General features: G+C 35.2%; 2 protein-coding genes across 3 annotated transcripts in view; both read left to right on the top strand.

Moving 5' to 3' along the window:
* The window catches only part of LOC134852870 (uncharacterized), a 191,386-nt gene extending 180,589 nt beyond the window's left edge, over positions 1 to 10,797 (top strand). For both annotated transcript variants that reach the window (XM_063868713.1, XM_063868722.1), the window contains exons 2-5: positions 3,933 to 4,155; positions 7,675 to 7,940; positions 8,140 to 8,304; positions 9,729 to 10,797. In XM_063868713.1, coding sequence (XP_063724783.1) covers positions 4,003 to 4,155; positions 7,675 to 7,940; positions 8,140 to 8,304; positions 9,729 to 10,593 — 1,449 coding nt within the window. In that variant the 5' untranslated portion in view covers positions 3,933 to 4,002 and the 3' untranslated portion in view covers positions 10,594 to 10,797. The remainder of the gene's footprint in view (positions 1 to 3,932; positions 4,156 to 7,674; positions 7,941 to 8,139; positions 8,305 to 9,728) is intronic.
* An 82-nt stretch (positions 10,798 to 10,879) lies between these two features.
* LOC134852885 (aspartate aminotransferase, cytoplasmic-like) lies at positions 10,880 to 24,620 on the top strand. The gene is made up of 9 exons (XM_063868733.1): positions 10,880 to 11,156; positions 13,896 to 14,077; positions 16,990 to 17,098; positions 17,174 to 17,286; positions 17,574 to 17,678; positions 17,933 to 18,083; positions 22,483 to 22,643; positions 23,788 to 23,929; positions 24,276 to 24,620. Exons 1-9 carry the CDS (start codon positions 11,054 to 11,056, stop codon positions 24,410 to 24,412), a joined length of 1,203 nt encoding a protein of 400 aa, XP_063724803.1. The 5' UTR covers positions 10,880 to 11,053; the 3' UTR covers positions 24,413 to 24,620.
* Positions 24,621 to 24,985: the final 365 nt, after the last annotated feature.

Here is a 24,985-nt window from a genome sequence, read left to right on the forward strand (position 1 = left end):
TGGCAGTCTTCATTGTTGTTATTTTACTTATTTTCATTTTGGTTGAAAAAATAGAAGCCACTGTTGAAGTGAAAAGTATTTTTTTGGATACCGCCAGCATTACTTTGATTAAAAGTATAGAGCAGCCTGTGATTTTGTTTATATGAATTGCTATTAGAATAAACACAAAGGCGTGTATTACGAATTTGAAGAATAAAAATGCTGCAAAAATCATTCCGGACTTTTCCAAATAGTTTTGTACTTTTCCGAAGACGCGGTTTATTTATTTCTCCAGAACTTGGGAGAAATAAGCTAGTCAAAGTATGAAATTTGAGTAGAACGGAAGGTACTAATAGAGTCCGAAAAGATTCTTTTTGCATTAAGAGAAGTTTTTGTTACTTCTTGTAGTATACTTTTGATTTTTTTTAGAAATTGTGCTCCAAAATGCCTCCGATATAGAGTAATATCAGCGGTTCACGCTTGGATTTTTTCTATTTGAATATCACAGGGTGCACCTGGGCGCAGAAAAAAAAACATTTTATTGGACGTCATTAATTGACAATCGAAATGAGCAATTTTTAATTGTTCGCAGTATTCGCATAAATATTATGCTTTGGATCGAAGTCAGTTATATGCTGAAGATGGATTAAAAGAGGGATAAGCCTTCTGAATAAATTTTCAAAAACAAAATTTTATGTTGGTTGTAGCATAGAATAGACGGTTTTTAAACAGACTAAACTAGCGGAGAACGAGAGAAGAGTTATACATACTTGAAGGAAAGCACCGAGTGTGGCGGATGAAGTATCAAAAAGCATTAAGTATCCTTCTTCCAATTCAATGTTTCTTTTGCTGTTCCCAGCCATTTTGTTGATTTTAACTAAGAAATTTTATTTTGGAAAAATAAGAACTCCTTGGTTTTGATATTTTTTTCATGAGAAGTTTTCAACGCAGGAGAGAAAAATTTATAGGGCGGGGGACCAATTTTTGGAGAGCTGTATTTGTTGCTTGATAAAAAGCAAAAAGAAGAAATTATTTTAATGTTAAACTGAGTTAGGATTTTAGAAGCACAGTTTGTGATGGAGAGAGAGCAACCTATAGGAATGTTGGGCGAACATTGGCTTTTATTAGCTTCATGGGCAACCTAATCTATAAATTAGACAGACTGATTCAAGTCTGGTTTCCCTCAATCTATATCAGAGCTGCTTTACAAACTCAATACCAAATAAAACTAATATTTGCTCCCTTGTCTCAAAAATAGACTAATTCGTTTTGTGGATTTTATTGTTTATGTATGGCTCATGTTTTTGATTCATAAACAAGTGGAGAGGCTACTTTAAATATTTTTGTTTCACAAGGCGATATAATAGTATTTGTCGCTTGTAATTATGTATCAAATTTGAGGCGAATAAATATGTTGCAATGAATTTTCAACTATTTTAAGGGCTGTTGTTCTATGAGCTATTAAGTTTTTACCATTTTTATTGCTCGTCATCTTCGCTGCTTCTCTCTCTTCACTGCTGTCGCTAAAGTCATCAACAGTACGGCTCTAAAATTCAGGCTTCGTCTCGCACACTGCTATTATAAAAGTTAACTTGTTAAGCGTCTCAGATTGATAAAATCCCTTGTTAGCTCGTTTTAGACAAGGGAAATTCTATCTACACTAGCCGGTATAGCCGAATGAGTTACCTTCTTGACGCCCTGGTTAATCCGTCCATTGCAGTACCGAGTTGAATATTTCAGACGTTGTTGCATAAAGTGTTTGAAGTCAGCAGTCCTTTTTGATATTTGCCTCTGTTAATTCTAATTTTTGAGAAAGTTGAAGCTAATAAAGAGTGAAAAGAAAAAGTTTCAGCTGAATAAACAAGTTGAAGCTAAAGTGAAAGAACCATTTTTGTTTTACATAAAATGAAGCAAATCACCCATACAACTAATTAATGGCAGCCAATCGTGATATTCAATATCTTAAATTTTCACTGAAAGCACAGCTATTCGTTTTCTTTCTTAAAATGACAAAAAGCTTTTGCGTACAATATTATGGTGCTGCGGAGAACCGTTTTTGCTATTCAGATACAAGGCTAGAGCACCAACCCTGGTAAATCGCTTTCCTCGATGAGGCTATGGTCGCCTATACAAAAATTTGCAAAAAAAAAATTTTCAAAATTTTTCTCGATACTCATAAAAAAACTTCAGTCGGTCAAATGATTGCGTGCTATAAACAAAACATCCATCTACTTCCGTTTGCTGACGTCTTTTTGAAGAGTTTGTTCGTTTTTGCTGGGAGGGGAGATAGCTCAATTGGTCATTACGGGGGGGGGGGGAGTTTGCTCAATTGATCCGAAATACTGTTTACTGCCACGTCATTGGAATCGTCGTTATACATAGGACCGTGGATCAGGGACCCATCCGTGTATGTATTCTTCTCACGAGGCTTAAAATACTCCTACTGAGTCACAATGCGTCATTTTTCTAAGACTTAACGTGACCTCTAATTATTTGCAACAATATAGAGGAAACTTTGATCTTCCGTCAGCAGATGGAGATTGTTGGAAATAATCTATTCACACACCACACCCTCAAAGGAATTGCATTTTTAAACGAGTAAGAATGATTAAGTAAATTATCTAAATTAAACAAATAAGGAAGATGATAATGATGACAGCAGTGTCATGTCCATTTAAAAAAAATTAATTTAATTTAAATTTTCATCTAAATTTCAATTTCTTTAAATGGGAAATTATAAGCGCAAAATAGGCAGAAAAACTGCTAAAAAAACAGACTAAAGAAAAGTTTAAATTTCTAAAGAAAAATTTAAATTTCTAAACAAAAATTTAAATTTCTAAATAGTTTCGGAAAAATTTAAATTGATGCCAACAATTTTATAATTTTCTTAAACAATTTTAATTTAAATTTATTCTTGTAAATGGAGATCACTGGATGACAGTAAAAATATCAAACCTGCTTTATTGGTCACAGTTAAGCTAGTCACGCCCTGTAACCACCTCCCTGGAAGTTGCATCTGCAGATTACTGGTGGTTCAGGATAGCATTATCATTTTGTACTGTTTTTAAGGTTCTTGGCCAAACATCCAATTTGTTAAACATCCGCTATGTGTAACATCCGACCTTGGATAATATCTACATAATATTATGACGCTAGAATTTCTTACATATAGTTCAGTTGGCCTGTTCTAATTTAGCCACTTCTTGGTGTAAGGTACCCTGTTTTTAAAGACAGCAATTCAAGACAATGTGTTCTGGCATCACGGTGTGGTTTGATAGTACAGAAATTCAAGAATGCCGTTTCGAGTTTGATCAAAAGGCGTTAGCTTAGTAAGAAACAAGGTTTAGATTTATTCGACTTCTGAATAATTGGTCTTTTAAAAGCTTTTTAACGTTAATAAATTTCGAGAGAAAAGCTAAAATTTTCAAAAAGAATGCCTTGAAGTAAAATAATTGACTATCTTGAGTTATAACTATGGCAGTTAAATTTGTAAAGTATACTTCGGGCGTCTTTTCACGATTGAACGATTCGACGCTGGTCGACAAATTTGCAATATAAATTTGGAAATTGAGTTCATCTATTTTTTTTTCACTGGCTCATTTTCATTTACAGCACAGACAGTTCATGTAGTTCGTGATTAATATTGTTGAAAGTATGTCATCTAGTGATAGTTTTGTAAATTTTTGTTCCCTTCTCAGGGCTCATTGTATATAATTTGAAGATTCATCTTTTGTATCATATTTTTTATTGTCAAATGAATTAGAAATGAGAATGAATTTAGAATTTCAAATGTTTTTACGAGCCAATTATTTTGTTTAGCTGACATTTGATTTCAATTACATAAATTGAAATCACTCAATGAGCAAAATATTCACCAAATATAGTATGACATTATTAGTATTAATGTCATGGATAGAAAAAAAATATTGTTGGATTTAAACGTCGTGTTTTTCAGTTTTCCGTATGAAAGCTATCTTAATCGGAGGTATAATTTAGTACAGTGAATGAAAAGAGTCGCACAAAATGGCAGAGACACAAGCCAACAAGCTCACAAATGAGCCTGACGTGTCCTTCACCTCAAGTGACATTTTCATGGCCGCTGCCAAAGGCCACCTGAAGAAACTGAAGTCGATCTACAAACAGGACCCAACCATCATTTACCATCGCGACGAAAACGTAAGGAAAGCATCAAAGTGCTGCCACTGACAAAATGCTTAGTTTCTTTTTTATCATCATCAAGATGTTTCAGATAAACGATCCTAAAATAAATTGCAATGTCAGATTTTGCTTTGTGATGGAAAGCTTTCTCACCGATAAATGATTAATAATAATAAAAAAGAAAACTCCCAACCCCAACCCACATCCTCACAAAATGAATTATATGGGAACATTTTTCATTTTTTGTTGGCTACGGGAACTCAATGGAGCCTTATGTATTGGCTACGGGAACTGTGTTGCTATTGGCTGTGAAATTTTGGCTACGGGAACCTACGGGGTTTCTTTGACAGAGGTATTTGCCCATTAGCCTTTAGTTTGTTAACAAGTTTAATTTGTCAGTGACTGTCTATGAGACAGTGACACCCATTATCGATAGCCCAATAAAACCGCTATGACTAAATTCGAAGACATAAAAACCTTTGGAATAAGTCCCTGATAGGGCAAAATGCACCTAGATAATTAACATAGAAAAAAAACAAATAAAAAAGATAAAACAGATAAAAAAGATAAGTTAACAGTTATGGCTTTGAGTTTATACAACTCTTTGTAGTTGGCGACAGAGCATACCATTCTCTTCATTCTACAATGTTATCCCCTTTTCTTGAGTAACTTTCTCAAGCTGCAGTTGAGATAAATGGAATAATAGAAATGACTGCTGCATAGATTCAAAGCCACGGTGGAATCCTTCAAGGGCATTGTTTGTCCTGGGGAGGTCGACAATTGCCGTGAACGAGATGTTCCACATATTCATGTCGAATCTCGGTTTCCTTCAGATCGATTTTTGGGTTTCTTTGCCTACCTTGGTATGGTGTCCACCAAGTTTTTTGTGGTGTCTTCTAAAGGTTGCCAAGTTTCGAAGCTTTGTTTATACCAGGTTTCACCACCAAAAGATGTTGCAAAACCAAGAGCAAGCAAAAGATTTACAGCTAGAATAAATTATTTGTGCAAAGCCTTTCAACATTTTTGCTGCGTATCAAGAACATCGCCTAAAAAATATGAAGGAAAGACTGAAAATTAAGAAATAACAAACCAGGCTACAAAGCAGCCATAGACGCTGTAAAAAGGGGTTCGAATATAGTACCGTTCATCGCTCCTGCTATCCTTAAACGTCTAACCGAAGATTTAACAAGCAAAAAAGAAAATTACATCTAATGATTGAGATTGTTTTTGATTAGTCCTTTTTAGTTTTTTTCTGACAAAAGAAATGCTAGTCCTTTAATAAACATAATACATTCGCTACCTTGTTGCTGTAAATTATCTGGGATAAGAGACTCTTGATTTGAAATTGAAGTCTTCAGATTGGATTTCAGGAACATTGAATTCTCGAACTTCACTTCAGCTGTTTTTATTAGACAACAGTCCAGCTCCTACCATTCAATCTTGGGCCTTTTTTCCATTGGGGAGAGATTTCATTCATTTTTGCCGCAGCCGGTACCAACTTGAGGAGGCGGTTGGCTCTCGGACCGCGCCAGCCGTGACCGAAGCGGGATTCGAACCAACGACCTTATGTGTTTAAAGCGCACGTCTTACCCACTCAGCCACGGCTGCTCCTACATTTCAGCTTGTTGACAAGGGTTGATAGATAAAATTACTTGTATCGGTACTGGAAAACATTACCGAATTTGAGTATCTTCCCACATTTCGTTTCTTGCCACAAAGACTAGGGTTTCTTGCCACAAAGGCTAGGAAGATGGTCAAATCGAGATTTTGAAGGTCCACCTCCCGGGAGATAATATTCGCTTCAATAATTCGATTCGATGTTCTCTTTAATGGCCACCAACATCTCGAATAGTTTTTGTCGATATGTTCTCGTGGATTTTGCTTTGTTGCTCAATAGAATATAGAAGGGTTGACACCGCGGAATCCTTTCGTTGGTGATCGAGAAAAAGGTAATACGAAAATGAAGCTGTTAAAAACGCGCTTGTGTTTATAACTGTTTTTCATCTCTTGAAAAATTCCCCTACCCACAGTACCATAGCAAACTTATACAATATTTACAGAAGCAAAGCTTGTGTTATAGTATGAACTCTCTTTTTTTCCAATCTAAGTGGCAAATATTGTTGCGACGCAAATATTGTTGAGATAAAATGAGTTCATTTTGATCAATAACCAGCTACTAAGTACAGTCAATGCTTAGGATATTAACATACTATTATATTACAAATAGCACTTAAGCTTCAAGATATCTTGGATCTGTAGCGTAGAGGTAGGGAAGGAGACCCGCAACAAAATAACCTGGGTAGGGTTGGTTATTTTTAATGAACTTTTTTTATTGCGGGTCTCCTTCCCTACCTCTACGCTACAGATCCATGATACCTTGAAGCTAAAGTACTATTTGTAATATAATAGTCTGTGTTAATATCCTTAGCATTAGTCAGTATTAATATCCTTAGCTCTATTAATTGAGACTTGTTAGTTGATAATTTTTTTTTGCAAATTGACTGGTACTGTTAATGAGTCATAAATGGCTTGCGTCACTTAGCAATTATATAGACTCATAATTGGCGTGCGTCAATTCAGAAACTTTGTAGACTCTAAATTTTACTCATTTTTTTGTTGCAGTTTAGTTTTTTTTTAATTCAGACCAATTTTACAAAAGTTGACAGCGTATGGGTATCCATCCTGAAATCTTTGGTTTGCCAAGCGAGAATGATTTACTAGACTACAATGCGGATGACATTGCTGCTCGAATAAAGCTCGATATTTTCAATAAGCAAATTATTATGCGTGGCTGATTATCCGCACTCATAATCATTCCAAATGGAGTTGAGGCTATAATTGGTCATATTAATTGATAACCCCAGTTGTATTATGGGTCATACTTTTGCCCTTTGTATGTGAAGGGCAACTTCGCCTCTGTGTTAAATTCATGTGACATGTTTGCATCAGAAGTTACCATTTAAACGACTAAATATATGTGCAAAATTTTTTGACCATTTCGTGGAAGGAAATGTTATTTTGGTGTGTTTTTTGTTCCGTCTTTCGAAGAAAAGGGGTAATATATATACCTGGGTAGTTTTTGTTTAATTCAGACCAATTTTACAAAAGTTGACAGCGTATGGGTATCGATCCTCAAATCTTTGGTTTAACAAGCGAGTATGCTTTCACTAGACTAAAATACAGATGACATCGCTGCTCGAATAAAACTTGATGTTTTCAATAAGCAAATTATTATGCGTGGCTGATTATCCGCACTCATAATCATTCCAAATGGAATTGAGGCCAACTATAATTGGTCATATTAATTCTTCTCATATGTTGGTACTTGCATCTGTTCTTGGCAGTACAAAATTTATAGTTCATCAAAAAAAAGTTAGAACAAAAACTATTCGAGACCAGTTAAGGAGCAGTCGGAATATTCAAGGCTTTGCCGTGATATACTTGCATTGTTTTAAGCTAAATATAGTTACAGAAATAAACGTTGGTTGGATGGATGTGAAGAAAGATAGTTTCTAACCTTGAATGTGTTTTTTTTAGGGATTTGTACCTCTTCATATCGCTGCTTTGCACAGCAAGTTAGAGGTTCTGAAGTTTATGATTGACAAGGAGGTGGAGTCAAAAAAGAACAAAGAACCAGCTGAAGCCAATGCAGCTCCTAAACCAGCTTTGGTAACTGTAAGAAGCCAGCATGGATGGACACCATTACTGTTGGCAATTAGTGCTCCGAAACAGACAAAAGCAGATGCTCTTAATGCCCATAAGTGTGTTGAGTTTCTACTGGAGAATGGCGCTGATTCAAACACGTGAGTCTGATTCGTGCCAATGCATTTTTGCATGATTGTCAGTTTTTGTAGGTGCAAAGTTTTTGAAAGTGATGAAGATTTCAGTTTAATTTCTGATCTGAATTGAAAAAAAAAACTGTTTTCATTGCAACCTTACTGCATCCAGGTTAACATTGCCACTGCGTTTGCGAGAAGTCGTAAGAGTCAACTTTTATTCTAGTGCAAATGATGATGGATCTTCTGCGTGTCACATTGCGACCTTGGAAAACATGCCTGATGTGTTGCGATTATTGATGAAATATCATGCAGATGTCTCAACAGCCGACAAAAAGGGGAAAAAGCCGATTGACTTAGCCAGAAAGAAAGGACACAAAGAGTGCGCCAGGTAACAATCATCTTATTTTAATTGGCCTGGAGTCGGATCAGTTTCATTGATTTTAAACATTATTTTTCTTCATGTTAAGTCCAATTCTAAAACAAAAGTCACGCGTGTTTCTGATGTTGAACAAGCGATCTAATAAGATAAGTCCATTTTTCAAAAACAACGTCGAATTTCTCATTGCAATGTTGTCTGCCAAGCTTATGCGTATTTCAACAGCATTATCTTGCTATATCAGCTTTAATAAAGCGCAGTTTTTGCTGCTGGGTACCTATGATTATTGTATGCGTGAAAGTATCGCAAGTGATGCGAAGCTCCGCTTCACCTTTGTGTTATAACTGGTTATTATGGCTCATAAACCAATTCAGACTTCTCAGTAAGTACAAAAATATACGAAGTGTTTTTGTTAGAGATATTCCCTGCACGCGTTTTTGAAAATACCGGATGCTGGATAATTCTGGATAAAAAACTTACCGGATACCGGATAAATGCAGAATTGATGAAATAATTAATTTCTGATCTGAATTGAAAAAAAAAACTGTTTTCATTGCAACCTTCTGCATCCAGGTTAACATTAATTATTGATGAAATAATTCCCGCATAATCATAGAGTGGTGGAAACATCATTATGAGAATCCTATTCTCCAACGAGGTTCGAAAAATTTTGAATTCAGTGTTTTTTCGAATGTTTTTTTTTGTCGAAAACCGCGGTCAGTATCAGGTAATTATCCTGTAAAATTTTACCGGATATCCGTGCCAGAATCAGAAGTTGCCGGATATCGATTCCGGATACCACTATCCGGTACAACTCTAATTTTTGTTTCGACCATTGGAAAGACACTTTGTATTTGGGTGTTTTAGTTTTTTCGTCTTAAAATCAGGTGCCACAAGTCATCGCAGGAATTGCTCAAGCCGTATTCGAATTAAAGCCTTTTCAGTCTTGATTCGGGCAATAAAGGTTTTTTTTTAAAAATTTTATAATCATGGTGCAAATAAATAAGAAATTATATACACCATTTTTTTTTTTCACTTTTTTTGATTGTCATTTATCCTTTGAAGATAAATATTGTCGATTGTGCCTAGAACACTATCTTTCTACGCGTTTTCTTAGTTCTCTAATCCTACCGTGCACTAAGAACGACGCTAATTTGATGGGAAAAAAACAAGACAAACTTTTTTGTAGCTATTTTATGAATGTCGCGGGAACATTCTTTCTGTTAACAGAAAAAATCAGAAAGAATTTAAGCATTGCGACCAATTACATAATTGAGGTTCCGACCACAATTATTGATTTTGATTTGGTCAGTTTTATTTGTTCCGTCGTTTTTTTTTCCACTTTTATTTTTGTCAGTTTTATTTGTTTCCTTGCGTTACTCATTTCAAACTGTCAGTTGGCTGTTTTTTTTTAACAATTAAAAGGTATTAATTAGAGCTCTGCTAGCGGGTGAATGGGGAACAAGTGACGAGTATTTCCATAGTGAAGTGACAAAACTTATGCACCTGAAGCGGTACAGAGACGAACTTAGACGAGAACTCGACATCATCACTTTGTTCGAATCAGACATCGAACGAACTCTCAGTTTCAAAGAGTGGCTCCAAAGCAAGGGTTACAAGAACGACGACGATAGCAAAGATGGGCCACCTAAGCTGCTTAGCGACAAAGTTGATCCTGGAAATGTAGTTGTGAAAAAACAAGACGTCGAAAAAACTCAGCAAACTGTATTTGGAAGGGCAAATCGAAACAAAAGCTCGGGCAAGTCTTCGAAGTCAAGTGAAATATTGAACCCAACTCCTTTTTCAGCACCTCCGAAACATTCGAGTTCGATGTGTAATGTTTGTAGTGGTCCCATTTCAGAGGTAAAAAGGGAAAAGGAAATGAAAAACAGAGAAGAAAATGCTCAAGTGGAGTTGCCTAACTTGAGGTCGTCGTTGATAGAATCTGTGTTGTTTGGAAGTAGCGTGAAAGAGTCCAGACCTCCAGCAACTAGATTCTTCAAAGGGACGTCCATGTTGGACCACAAGAAGCGACGATCTTGGAACAGCAGTGTTAGTAGTAATAATAGACTTGAGATGTCTCAAAGTGCGAATCCTTTCCACTCGTCAGTGGGATCAATTCTAAGAGAAGACCCGCCTCCAATGAGTTATTTTGATAAACCTCTGTCGAAGAAAAGTGACGTTTCTGTTCTTAAGGAATCGGATACTCTTCTGAACAATGCTGCCAAGGTGCCTATCATGTGGAAAGGCAAACCAGCCACGGTTAAGGACTACCTCCTCGAAAAATCTTTCATCTGCTAGAGTAATCATCTATTCAGTGCTGCCTTCTTCCACATTTATCATTGCTCTGTGCCTTCAAATTTTGCTAATTAACAATTCTTTATTTTTGTAAATACTATCAAAAGGTACATTTAAGTTGCGAGTAAATATCTGTTTATATGCCGATTTGTAGATATGTAAAAAGAATATTGATTTCTATCAATTTTTTTTGATGGGCACAAAAAGTTGTATGAACTATCATGTGATTGGAATCAGCACTGCACAAGTTGTTTGCATTAGTGATTTTCTGTTCTCTAAATGCTTTCAGAGTTGATTTGAGGCCATTGATTGGTAAACGTAACTAAATCGTACACTGCCATTCTTTTACATTGTACTTATCAGTGTCTCGCTTATCTACCAAAGGACGACTGCAGAAACTCTGATTTGCATTAAGTTGCTTTTAATTTGATCTCAAGGGTATCAAATATTACGAAATTCGAAGATGTTTGATGGTGTAGAAGCAGCACCGCCTGTTAAGGTGTTCCAACTAACAGCTGATTTCAAAGCGTGCACAGGGCCTAACAAAGTCAACTTGGGTGTAGGAGGTAAATATCATCGTTTCATTTTCAAAAGCTATTTAAATGAAGACGAAAAAGCTATAATGTAGTCCACAAAACGATTTAATGTTAAGAGTCGATGAAATTAATTACGCTTATATAGATCCTGATTTTTTTTTTTCAGAAAAAGTCTTGAAATTTGTTGACGCTCAATTTTGGTTTTTCGGGGTTTGACTTTGGAAGTTTAATTCAATTTCATTTTCAACAGAAAAGGAAGGCAAACTCCTCTAGCGCATGGTAAAAGTGTAAAGGTTACGAAGGACGTGATCGACTTCTAGTGGTTTAAAATTTCCAGATTTCCTAGCGGCTAAAAATGTTATTCTATTGATCCAGTTTTCTCGAATTGGGTTAATTTTATCAAAAAAGGTCAATCATAAAATCATAAATGTGGAAATTCAAAGAGTTTTCAGGCCATATATTTTTTCTTTGAATTTCGAAAGTTAGATTTTTTCCCTGCATTAATTGACTCTTTTTCAATTATTGACTGACTGTGTTTAGTATTGGCGTTGTCCATTCAGTTTGTCTGTATTCGAAATCCTTTTTTAAAGAAATGACCAAGAAATTTTTAATGGCCGATTATTAATAAACTCAATACGGCATTATTGGGCGATCCGAAAATTAATAAATATGGATCCAACCTATCTTGTTTGAGTCAATATTCAGACCGCATATAAAAAGTCTAACTTTATTAAGTTCAATGAACGTAGTGAAGACAATAGTATAGGTCGCTATCACTTTTTAAAGATTTTTTCGGGATTTTTTTTTGATTTTCGTAATTTGACTTTTGATTTCTTTTTTTTATGTTGATTCGTTTCTTTTGTTGAAAGAAAGGCAAACTCTACTATCGAAGAGCAAAATTGTAAAGACCACGAGAAGCGTGTACGAACTCTAGTTTCAATGTCAATTTTAATTGAAAGATTTCCCTGCGGAATGAAAAGAATTACCTTTTGATTCAGTTTTGTCAAGTTGGGTTAATTTATCAAAAAAGTGTCTATCATACATTATTCTTGAAATTCGAAGAGTTCTAGGGGCATATATTTTTTTCTTTGAAATTCAAAAGTTGAAGTTTTTCAAATTACAATTCAATATTTCTTCTCTTCTTGCTTTAATTGACACTTATCCAGCTTTTTGTTGGCTATGGTTTTAGTATCTATTATATATTTAAATGCGGGCTTCACTATCTCGCCATGTTTAAGCTTTTTCAACGTATTAATTTTGCATGTTTAAGCTATATCGTATATTGCAATGGTTAAGATTTTTTTTTTCGATTTTCCAATTTGATTTAAGTGGTTATTTTACCGAGTTTAAATTAAGCAGCCCAATATCGAATTAGGGGTTGCGAGTATGGCCTCTAATTTTAAATGCACGAATCATTTTAGTTAGCGAGATAAGACGATTTTTGAGATTTTTCAAAAATTTTCAGAAATTGCAAATAACAAAATAATTTACAAAACTTGAAGTTCCCAACCCTGTAGTTGGGTACTGTCAGTGTACTAGCAAGGGTTGCGAGTCTTGCCTCCAAATATGACTGCTCAAATCCTTGTAGTTTTCGAGATATGACGTTTTTTGTGATTTTTTCAAAAAGTTTTCAGAAAACTTAAATTAATTTATTTTTCGCAAAATCTGAAATTCCCAACCCTTTAGTTAGGTCCTGTCAGAGTACTCTCAAAGATTGCGAATCTTGCCTACAAATATGACTGTTGAATTCTTTGTAGTTTTCGAGATATAATGTTTTTTGTGAATTTTTCAAAAAAAAATTCAGAAAATTTTAATTAATTATTTCTAAAATCTGAAATTCCCAACCCTTTACTTGGGTCCTGTCAGGGTACTCTCAAATATTGCGATTTTTGCCTTCAAATTTGACTGCTTTATTCTTTGTAGTTTTCGAGATATGACGTTTTTTTGTGATTTTTTCAAAAACTTTCAGAAAATTTAAATTATTATTTTTTAAAAAATCTGAAATTCCCAACCCTGTAGTTAGGTCCTGTCAGAGTACTCTCAAGGATTGCGATTTTTGCCTCCAAATATGACTGCTCAATTCTTTGTAGTTCTCGAGATGTGACGTTGTTTGTGATTTTTCAAAAATTTAAGAAAGTTTAAATTAATTATTTTTCAAATTTTGAAATTCCCAACGCTATAGTTCGGTGTTGTCAGGGTACTCTAAAGAGTTGCAAATTTTGCCACATGCGACTGCTAAACGCGAAAAAATTCAAAAAATTTGTAATTACCAACTCGATGAATTTATAACCTTATTGTCAGTGTACACCCTGGCGTCTCAAATCTTGCCTCTTTTTTATGAATGCTGAAATCCTTTTAGTGTCCGAGATAAGATGTTTTTTTATATTTTTTTTCGGGAAACTGAAACTTAAGTTTACAAAAATTCACAAAATTTTGAATTCCCAACCCTATAGTAGGGTGCTCTCAGGGACTCCCAGTGGTTGCAAATGTGGCCTGCAAATTTCTCCAGAGGCCCATTAAGTTTTCGAGATGACGCTTTTAAAATGGGAATTAAAAAAATTAAAAAGTTCGAAATTACCAACCCTGTAATTGGGTGCAGTCAGAGTACTTTAAAAGTTTGCAGATGTTGTTTCCAATATATGCGGTTTGTCATGAGTTGTCGAAAAATTTCGAAGCACCGGAGGTGCGTTAAACGCTAGTTTATTTGAATTCTTAGAGCTTCTATCTTCACGCATATTGTTCATGTTGTAATTGCTAGTGTTGTTCTAGCCTACCAGACTAATGAGGGCAAGCCGTATGTGCTGAAAGTGGTGAAGGAGGCGGAGCAGAGGATATCGAAGGACTTCACCCTTACCCACGAGTATCTGCCCATAGATGGGCTGGCCGCCTTCACAGACGCATCCACTGCTGTCATGTTCGGAAAGGAGAGTCCTCTCGTTGTCAATAGAAAGGTTCCATTCACATTATTAAACTGGATCCAGTTTTATGATAGTTTCTCAAACTCCAAAAAATAAGGGCCAAACGGTTTAGCTCATATTACCAAGTTCCTTTGGTACTATTTAGAAGTTCTTTTTCACCAAAGCAAAAACTTTACTGAAAAAGAGATAATTGAAAAGCAATTAAGTCTAAAACTCGATCCAACTGTTTTCAGTTTTTTTTTATTCAGATTCTCATATTATACAATGGAACACTCGTTTTTAGTACCAGAATCCATTATTTTTGACTTTTTATTGAAAATTGTTAATTTATTAAAATTTATATTACTGTCTAAATTGAATTTTTCAAAGTCAAAATTAAAGGAATCTGGTATTTAAACGGAGTATTCCATTGTACAGTATGAGAATCTGAATTTAAAAAATTGAAAATAATATGGGAGATATGTTACAATAGGTGGTAATTTTTAGTATAGTGCATGTATTGCATTTCAGAACTATTATGCATAATATAGTCATAAAATCTAACTCACTAAAATAACAGAAATTACACTAAAATAACTTAAATAGTGCAGCATCCGCTGTAATTTTTGCAAAGATAAAATCCAATTTTCTTCTAGAATTTTTACGATGACTAAAAGTGAGTGTATTGTATTAGAGTTTGTTCAATTTTTTCCTCCTTTGCAATTTAGCTTCCCTAAACATTTTTGAAATTTAACAAGTTTAGCCGGTTGCTGGGCAAGTAGCACAGAATCTTGCGACCGCATTCTCAGCATTTTTTTCAAGCTAGTGTTTTTTCTTGTACGTCGTCATGTAATGATAGAAAAATACAGACGAATATAGATTTGGTGAATTAGGCATCATAATGAATTGCAGTTGTCTTCAAAAATATATAATCAAAAAAGATGAAAAAAATATCAAAAAAGTTTTTTTTGTATTGCACTAAAAGCTTCAATTACTTTCAAAAGATTTTTTTGCCTGAGTAGTTCTAAATAAGGTTTTCAAAACAAAGTGTCCCTTTAGTAAAATCAAGTAATATTTAGCCTAACTGAATTATTTTCATATATAACGAACGTTACTCGATCGCTTTTACTCGCTCAAAAATTGACGAAAAATCAAAAATTTCAAACCGGTTTTTCTCGACACTGTGAAATTTTTGGAAATTTTTTAATGTTTTTGGAATATGATTTATCACTCAACTCGATTCGATGATAATTTGTGATAGCTGATTTTGCGTGGAAAACAAAAAAAGTAAAACTCACCCGAATACAAAGTTCTTCCCAATTTTTTAAAGGGTCGGAACAAATACTCTGAATTTCAATTTAAATACATTCAGTGTTCAAAAAGTTCATATCGTATTATCTCTTAATTAAAGTTGTCTGAAAACCGGAAAAGTCAGACCAATTTTTCTCATTACACTTGCGAAGCGAGTGTATTAGTACGAACCTTCTTTTTTCCAATCTAAGTCGCAAATATTGATGCCACTTTTGGGGCACCTTAACAGTGTTTTCATAGCATGTGCTTTGACATCAAAATAAAAATAAGTTAACACAGTTGCGCGTTTTTAATTCATCAAGTAATTCATCCGAAAAACGTGATTTGTTTCAAACATAACAGTAATGAAAACTCGATTTCAGAAATTTTTTAACTAAATCTATTGAGCAGTTTTTTGGAATTAACAATTTATCCATATTTTTCCTTTATGCTTCGCGATTCTTTACGTTTAAAGCTAGTGTGGATACCTTCGGTTTGTTGTATTCCAAATTACTACTTGCAAAATTGAGACTATTTTTTATTTGGTGCCATTTTTGCTGAATAGCATTAGCGATTTATTAGCATGTGTAGCTGCTTTATTCGTGACTAGTGTTTGTCGGTTGTTATGCTTGCGTGGCTGAATGGATAGTGCGTGAGACTCAAATAGTTTGATTGCAGTAGGTCGCAGATTCGAGTCCTACACGTAGCCGAGTTTTTGCTAATTCGAGGCTTATTTCTTCTTCTCTATGTTTCACTTGATGGAGTTGATTTTTGCTAGTGTTCTCGCAAGTGTTCGCGAAGCGCAGCTTCGCCTCTGTGTTACGCAATTAACAAGCGTAATCATACCGGAATATAACAATTTTTCGAACTAACAACTTGTTAAATAGAATCACCTGATTTTTGTGTATCTTGGTTCATAATGAATACAAACTTCTATTTGGACTGGAGGCGAAGAATACCTCTGGGACGGCAAAAGTCTTGGTTTAAAATCTGACCAGCACTGCTTTTTTCAAACTGGAAATAATCCTCTACAAAAATTGTCGGCCTATGGTTTGTCTGCTTGTGTTTTTTCAACTTATTTGCCACATTGTAGAATTGATTTTCTTAACGCAATTTTTAATGTAGTTTTTCAGGATTTTGAATTACTCCTGCAATTTTTAATTTTACTAGCCTTGACTGTTTGTCATGAAAGTTTTTTGACGACAATTATATTTTGGGTTCTACGGGAGTCGGCTCAGTTGACGCTTGTTAATTGTTTTTCGAATTTTCATCAATTGTCGTCGATTGTGTTTCTGGACGTGTTTTCCGCAAATAGAACCTGATTCCAGACAATATTTTAAATTTTTTAAGTTGTGGTTTTTGAAGTTTCATTCTATTTTTTTTACTTAGTGGCTTTCTTTTTCGGTCTGCTAGATTGCACTGCAAATTTTCTGTTCATCGATTATTTTCATAGATTTTCGAATTGCAATTGAAAGGGCTTAAATATGATACCAGCGTTATTTGGTGTGCGTGGGTTTTGTTGAAAATAAAACTCCCCCTAGATAATAGTTCTTTCCCAGCCTTCAGGATTATGTGGGAACAAAAAATGTAGTTTTTTTCGTGAAAAAACATATCTGAAGTTTGTCTCAGTTACTTACATGAGATATAAAATAGATAAAATCAGCTACCTGTTTTAGTACATAGCAGTTCAGTGCCTCGGAGGAACGGGTGCTCTTAGATTGTGCTCTGAGTTCATGTTCCAGTGTCTCAAACGCTCAGTTGCCTACGTTTCGAAACCCACTTGGCGTATGTTTATCAATTGGTTCATTTTGAGCTCAACATCATGTTATGTTTTTAAGTATTGAAGCTTTCCTTTTTCAGCAAATCACAACGCTATTCTGAAAACGGCAGGCATCACTGACGTTCGATCCTATAGATATTGGGATCCGAACACCAAATCAGTCGACTTCCAAGGAATGGTTGAAGATCTCAAGGTAGTTGAAAGAAAATACCTTCAGCTTAAAGACAGAATCAGCTGAAATTTCAGTCAAAACTTCAGAGAGCAAAATTTCCTTTTTGCCAGTTGAAGCTGTTATTAGTTGTTATTAGCACCCTCCAATATATTCAATTATCTTTGGATGCTGGACATATGTTGTGTTTTTCCTATCCATCTTTCTTGAAATGGTATGATGTCTTTAATTGGAACTCTTGATGAGTTTGTGAGGGATCTCTGGGCTGTAATGGAAGATATTCAAAAAAGTTTAGAAGATTGACTTTTAAGGGAGTTCCCGAATATGCCGTGATATTTCTACATGCTGTGGCTCATAACCCCACCGGAATGGATCTTAGCACAGAGCAATGGCAGGAAATCTTGGATATCCTAATAGTTAGTATTTGAATCAAAGAGTGAAAACGAATATCTAGGAAGTGCGGCCATAATATATTCGTTTAATTATTGTAATAAAGGTATTTTAAAATTATTTTATTCACTTAGTATTCTTTGAACACAGTCGTTTTTCTGATCGTTCTAATGATTCGTTTAAATAGCCAAAGTGAGCAGTTTGAATGGTTGTTCGAAAATATACAAAAAATCCCCATTATAACAGCTAACTTTCTAATGATCCTATGTTGCACGTTTAGAAGAGAAATGCGACGATAGTGATGGATACAGCGTACCAGGGCTTCGCCTCTGGAGACCTTGACAAGGACGCAGCTTCAGTGCGTATGCTGGCAGACAAAGGAGTCGAGTTCTTCGTCTGTCAGTCCATGTCCAAAAACTTCGGATTGTACAGTGAGTTGCAGAAGTTTCTGATCCACGTTTTGACTTCGGCATGAGCGCCGATTAGAATTTAAACCGAACGTTCTCGATAAATTGATAAAAGAGAACTGACAAAGCTAGAAATGTGTTCGTTTCGCCCTCAGCAGATTCCTTTTACTGCCAAGTCAGTCAGAGTCATTGAAAGAAGTGAAAACATTTATTTAGGTCGGGTTGAGTTTTTTAGTTGTTTACGCTCAAGTGTTTTTTCTAAATTTGCTTAAAGGAAGACAAATTACGCTTTTAATTAACCTCAATGCAAATGGCGCAAAAATTTTTCACTTTTTGTTTCGAAAGTGGATTTCAAATTTTAGATTTCACTGCGGAATAAAAATTACGTTTTGATCCATTTTGCTCAAATAAGGATATTTATATCAAAAAACTGTCAATCATGAAAGATAATTAAAATTCAAAGAGCGTAATATTTTGTTTTTCCCAATTTTGAAAGTGAAAAATAATTTAACAAAGTCGTATTTTTTTGGTTTTCTTGAACTCATCGAAGCGTTTCCAACTGTCTTTTTTTTGTTTTGCAATGACTAAGGTAGTCGAATTATTCTGGTCTAATTCCACTGCAAATAGCATTTGTTTTTGACTAAAACAAAATCTGATTAATCAATTTTATCAATCTTGCATTTGAAGATTATTGTTTCCGGTGGTTCAGCTCGAAACAATCTTTCCTTTGCTTGTGTTAAGCCAACATGATGAAATCGGGTTATATTTGATTTTCAAACAACTAAAAACGGCTAATGTAGAATAAAATTAATTTATATTGCCTGTAATTTAAAGCATGTTTGCAATATGCAATAAAATGTCCAAGAGCGGTGATGAAGTCAAAAATTGGTGGTTCGAGGATGACCTTACGTAGTAAATGTTGCCGGAATAGTAAAAAAAAATAAGTCCAATAAAATAATCCAATAAAAAAGTAATGCTTAAGAAAGGAAACGTCTGTGGTTTTTGTAAAAAGTCAAATAGCTTGTAATCTTGTCGGCTTAAGGTGTAACAGTTCACCAAGGTTGTTCAGAGCAGTGGGCAATGAAATTGACTTGGAGAATGAAAGTCTGTGGTTCGGTTTTTGCTGTCGGCTCATTTGTTGTCGGCTTAGTTTCCGTTTTGTTTTTCGAAATAATCAATTTATTGCTATTAGTTTTATAGTATTGTTTCAAACTTTTGTATATATGACAATCAAACGAGTTTTTTTCGCTGACGAATTTGTTACAAAAGAGTATATCTGATTTATAGGAGTGCGTGTTCTTGTGCAATGACGCATATAGAAGCTGTATTTAAAATTCTCTATGCTTGCGATAAGCAAGCGGTATCAAATTGGACCTTTTTTGAGGCTAAAAAGTTGTCTTACTGAACTGAATCATTTCACGCCAACAGACATGTATCAGCCATAAATATATTTTGAGGATGTGTGCGTTTTTAGTAACCGTTGTTTTTACACCTTCGAGGTTGCGAGCACTTGTGTATTAGTACGAACCTTCTTTTTTCAAACTTAACTCGCAAATAAAAGTGTTCATTAAAAGTGTTGTCCACTTGTATTTGGTTGCACTTATGCTTTAATCACGATCTGTAACAAAATTTCATAGTATCTGTTCTCTGCTTTATTTGTGGCTAGTGTTAGTTATTTATTAAGCTTCCAAGGCTGTTGGTTAGTGCGTGAGACTCTTGGTCGCAGATCGAATCCGTAGACGGATTTCTACTACATCGAGGCTTATTTCTACCTTTTTGTTTGCATTTCATAGAGCTGCGTTTTGTCGTGTTCTCGTTAGTGTTGGCGAAGCGCAGCTTCACCTGTGTTGAATTTTGATTTCATAATGGTTATAAACTCCGACGTTGTATTCGATGCTTGTAAAATCCGATTTTGTATTATATCTTTTTGTTTTTTGTTGATTTCATATCAGTTTAGTTGTCTCATATTACGTTGATTGAATAGCTAAAATAGCTGATTTTAGAGGGATATGCGAAACTGAAATTTTTCAAGTTTCAAGTTTTTTTCATGTCCACTCAAATTTTGTCGGCCCAAGTACTACTTCGTAAATTATTTGTAAGTGCTTTTAGCGGACGCCTTTAGGTGGAGACGGACCTTAAGTGGCCACGATCACTTTTGCAGAAAAATTCTGCCTTTCGGAAAGTTGATTTTTTGACCGTTTTGTGGAAACTCTTTGCCCTATCAAATCTGAGATTAATCGATTATTCAATCGAAAGAGTCGGTTGCTTGAATTTTTTGCATAAGTAGCAGATCCTGATTTTTTAAGACAATGTGATATCATTGGGAAAATTTTATTTTCTCCAAAATTTTCATGCTTTCTTATTTTAGTTGAAACTTATTATAGGCAAATTCCAATTTTTGAAATCAGCCATTTCATCCCGCTTCAGTATAACAAATTCAAACAATATTTGAAAAGGTACCTTGTTATCTTTTATCGAGACATAGGAAGTTTTGCTTAACTATTTAAACTTAGTCTTAATGCAATGTAATAGCTGCTTGGTGAACAAACTAACTATTGTGAAAAGATTTGTTCTTTATACTTTGCATCATATTATCACGCATTTAGCCATAATATTTCGTAAATTAGCTTCAAAAATAGAAAAATAGAAAAGTAATTTTTCATCTGTTTATTCTTGCTATTTGGAATACAAGAATATTGTAAGGGAAAGGAGTTTTAGAATAAGTGTTTAAAATTCTGGCTCTTCCCAGCTGAAAAATTTAATTGCAGTTTAGAAAATCAAAAATCATTTTGAATAGGTTTCCAGAAATTGATTTAACAAAAATCAAATAGGGGACTGGAAAGAGCCACAATTTTGATTCATTTAAGTTTGCGCTACAGTTTTTCTGGTTTTCAACGGTCTGAAGCTAGCGAATAGTGGAAAATACTGCCAGTTACACTTTTAACAGCATGCATTTGTCTTAGTCGTATAGCTTTGTTTTCTTTTTGTTCAGTCAATTAATACCATATTTGTTTTGGTACGTTCACCAAGCAAAATTTGCAAAAGGATTATCTCGTCGTAAAATTATTTGATAGCGCGAGGAACGTAAGTATCTGCGTCTCTTTCGCATTTGTTCACCGCCTGCTCTTCCTATTGACCAGCTGGCTCATCAGCTCCTGTCTGACCTTGAACTCTTCTTTTTGAATCTCCTTGAGTTTCTCCATTTTCTCCTGCTGTCTGATGGTCCTGGGATCAACGTATCTCTCCTTCACCACCCAGCTCTCGTTCTTCAGCTGCTGGATTCTGGCCGTCTGATGCGGAATCGGATGCAATTGTAAACAGCTGCGAGGCTTCAGTCCCGTGATGGGCTTGGGTTTGTCGATCGGGTTGTTTTTGTAAGACTGGAACGTCTTCTGCAGCTCCTGGTTTTCAACCCGAGGCAGGAAGCCGAGAGTGCAAGCATGGAAGTTCATATCTGCCATCTTGGGTTTTTAATTACTTTTTGAGCTTTTTAATTTTTTTTGAGGCGTTCTGGTTTTAATTTGGTACGATGGGATGTCAAAAATATGCAGTCTAGTATGCAGTCAAGGTTGGTTAGTTAGTTTTTTTTGGTAGTTTTGCTTGTGTTCAGTTCAGTGAGTGTATAAGTGAGTGGATCAATTTTGTTTAACTGCACGTGCGGGTTCAGATTCGGCGGTGTATCTTTTTTCAAAGTTCTTGGATGTTTTCTCAGCAAAGGAAAAAGAGCCATAATTGATGTTCAGGTGAGGGGAGGAGGGAAAAGTGAGCTGAGAAATTTAGTTTTAAAAGTATGAAGTATGTTCCCGATGTCGTGTAGGCTGTGTTGTTATACGAAAAAATGACAATGGCCATCATTAGTCTTTTGCCCCGTAGACGGCTGAATAGTAAAAAAAATTCTGGACTGTCGATTTATAGTGAATAATAGAGTTTTAAGCACCAATAGCCCGATTGAGGACTGAAGTAACACCTCTGAGCAGGGGCGGATCTAGAATTTTTTTTTAATTTCGAAAGTTTTGTCGACCTTTTTTTAGGTCGTTCAAATTTATTTTCTGAGCTCTCCCAAATCACGTATAAATACCCTATTTTTAAACTAAAATTCTTGAGCCGCAGACAAAATTTGTGAACAACCTGGCCAAAAAAGGCGTTTTTAGGCATTGTTTTGGAAAATTTTGATAAAAAAATTGTATTTCTTCGGCGCGCGCTCCCCCTTCAAAATTAGTATAGATTGGCGCCAAAGGCGCCTTCAGAAAAATTTTAAGGTCAGTCAGTCAAAATGGATATCTCAAAATAGTACAAAGTGGGACTCGTTGGGTCGGCAGGTTGTCGAATTCCAGAAAAAAGAGTCCCCCCTAAATCCACTGGTGCCTCTGAGTGACAAAAGAGGTGGATAATCATCATCATTATGTTTTGCTGTGTTGTGCAGATGAGAGGGTGGGCAACATGATAGCAGTGATCCACAATGCGGACAAGGTGGAGGCCGTTAGGAGTCAGCTGAAGAGGATAGTGAGGGCCAACTGGAGCAACCCGCCCTCTCACGGGGCACTAGTGGTGGCCACCATCCTCAACGACGAAACACTAGCACAGGTCAGAAAAGAGAGACGAGAAGAGACCAGATAAATTTAGTGTCTTTACCATTATAGCCCCCATCCTAGTGAAGAAAAAATTGTACCATCCACGCCGTGATTTTAATTTTGCGGGGCTCTATTTTGCTTGGGGCTCGGGCTATAATGAGAAAGACCCCAATTTAAACAGACTTTAATGTGCCAATGAACGAAGTGTCTTAGGTCGTGTGTATTTTTCAGGAAAAAGTTTTGAAAGCTAGTTGTTCACGCTAAAATTTGATTTTTTTTTTCGGCTTGAACTTTTCTTTTTAAATTCAATTCAAATTGATTCTCTAAAAGGAAGGTAAAAAACGCTGTCCGATTCACAAAGTGCAAATGGCGCAAAAAAGTTTGAATGACTCGTAGCTTTGAAACTGAATTTTAATAGAATTGCCAGCTCAATAAAACAATTTCCCACTGATACAATTTTCTGATTGGGTTATTTTAGTGAAAAAAGTTTTAATTATACTAAATTTAAGTTAAAAAAGCTTTTTATAATACAGTCACATTATTTTGTTTGGTTTTCTTGAGTTATATACCTTTTCCAACTGTCTGTTGGTTTTGTTGTAGATTTCAGTGAAATGAAAAGTTTAACCAATGAACAAGTTATCTTTTAAACATTAGATAATTTTCCAAAAGTATCAATGATAGAAGATTTGGAAACTGAAAGAGCTTTATGGCGATGAAGTTTTTTTCTATGCAGGTCAAAGCATTACACGAAAAATTATCTGTTTTGTTCATTTAGTTTGGCTATATTTGCAAGTATCTTTCTGACAGATGATACATTAGTTATAGAAAAAATGTGAAGCTAGTTATTTATTTGACATGTACTTTTGAAACTTGTGAAAAAAATTGGCTCTTCCCCCCCCCCCTTCTCACATCAGCATCAATTTTATGGTCTAACGACTAGTTTTACAGGGTTGATTATGAATATCAAATATGTTTATCATGGCCTAATTAGTCTGCATGTCAATTCTCATAACAATCGGACAATTTGAACAGTTATTTTAATTATAAAAACTTGCAGGTGGGGGGGGGGGGGGGGGAGGAGGAAAAAGAGCCAAAAAACTAATATAACACTTGAATATAACGCTTTGTGGAAATGTATGCAGTTTTTGGTGTTGCAGCAGTGGCGTCTGGAGCTGATGGAGATGGCTGGTAGGATTAAAGACATGCGACAGCTGCTGTACGAGAAACTGCAAGTGCACCAGATCACATGGCCGCATGTCATCAACCAGACCGGCATGTTCTCCTTCACTGGACTCAACCGTCAGTAGTAGACAATTCTCCCATTACTACCATCTATATACGACCGTTTGTAATCAAACGAAGTATCTGATTCAGTCTTTTAAACTAGGGTCTAATGAATTTCTTGGTTGATCCAAAAGTCAATGTTGATCTAAAAGTCAATGTTGTCTGCAGCGTTGAGAAAAAAAAACGTTTTTTTTTTAATTGAAAAAATCAATTAAACAGCGTTTTTTTAAAATAAAAAACATGTTTATTGTTTTTTACAGTTTGTTCAGTTCTAACTTTCTGCCCTGATACCGATGGTCTAATAGAAATGCGACAAGAAAACGACCTTACCATATAATTGAATGAAAAAGAATTGTTTCAGCTGCCCAAGTCAAGTTCTTACGAGACGAGTACGACGTTTTCCTAATGGAGGATGGACGGGTGAACATGTGCGCATTCACCACTTCAAATGCCCAGTACATTGCGGACGCCATTGCAGCTGCCGTTAATAAGGCGTGATTGACATTAGCCATCCAGCACTGACCAAACAACTCTTAACTGTTCATATAAGATGTTGACCTGATCTTTTGTAACTGTCGAAATTATGATAGTTGATTCTCAATGCACTTGAATAATGACTTAAATATTGATTAAAAACATATTGATTAAAAATAATTGTTTGTAATATAGCAAAGTTTCTGTTTTTAATTTGACTTCTATGGACTTACCTCTACAAACATCTATAAACTGGCCAAACCAACAAAATTTCGTGTTTATAAAACGTTTAGCCACTGGTAGGTTTCAAGCTCGCGGCCTTTTTTTCACTTTCTTTTTTCTTGTTTCTGCTTTCTAGTAATTTTAAAGTAGCAGACTTAATCGAAGTCACACAATTTTGTGACCATTTTTTGCATTGATATTTTGCCGTTCAAGCATATGAACTAGCTCTAAATAACAATCGATGCAGAGGATGTTATTAGTCTTGAAACTCTTCCAACTTTCGAAGATAATATCCGAGTACTTAATATTATCTGTGCGATCTGATTTCTTACTAGCCGTTTATACTGGAGACTTTATTACACTTGCAATAACAAG

Source organism: Symsagittifera roscoffensis, chromosome 1 (assembly GCF_963678635.1).
Source record: "Symsagittifera roscoffensis chromosome 1, txSymRosc1.1, whole genome shotgun sequence".
Lineage (NCBI taxonomy): Eukaryota > Metazoa > Xenacoelomorpha > Acoela > Convolutidae > Symsagittifera > Symsagittifera roscoffensis.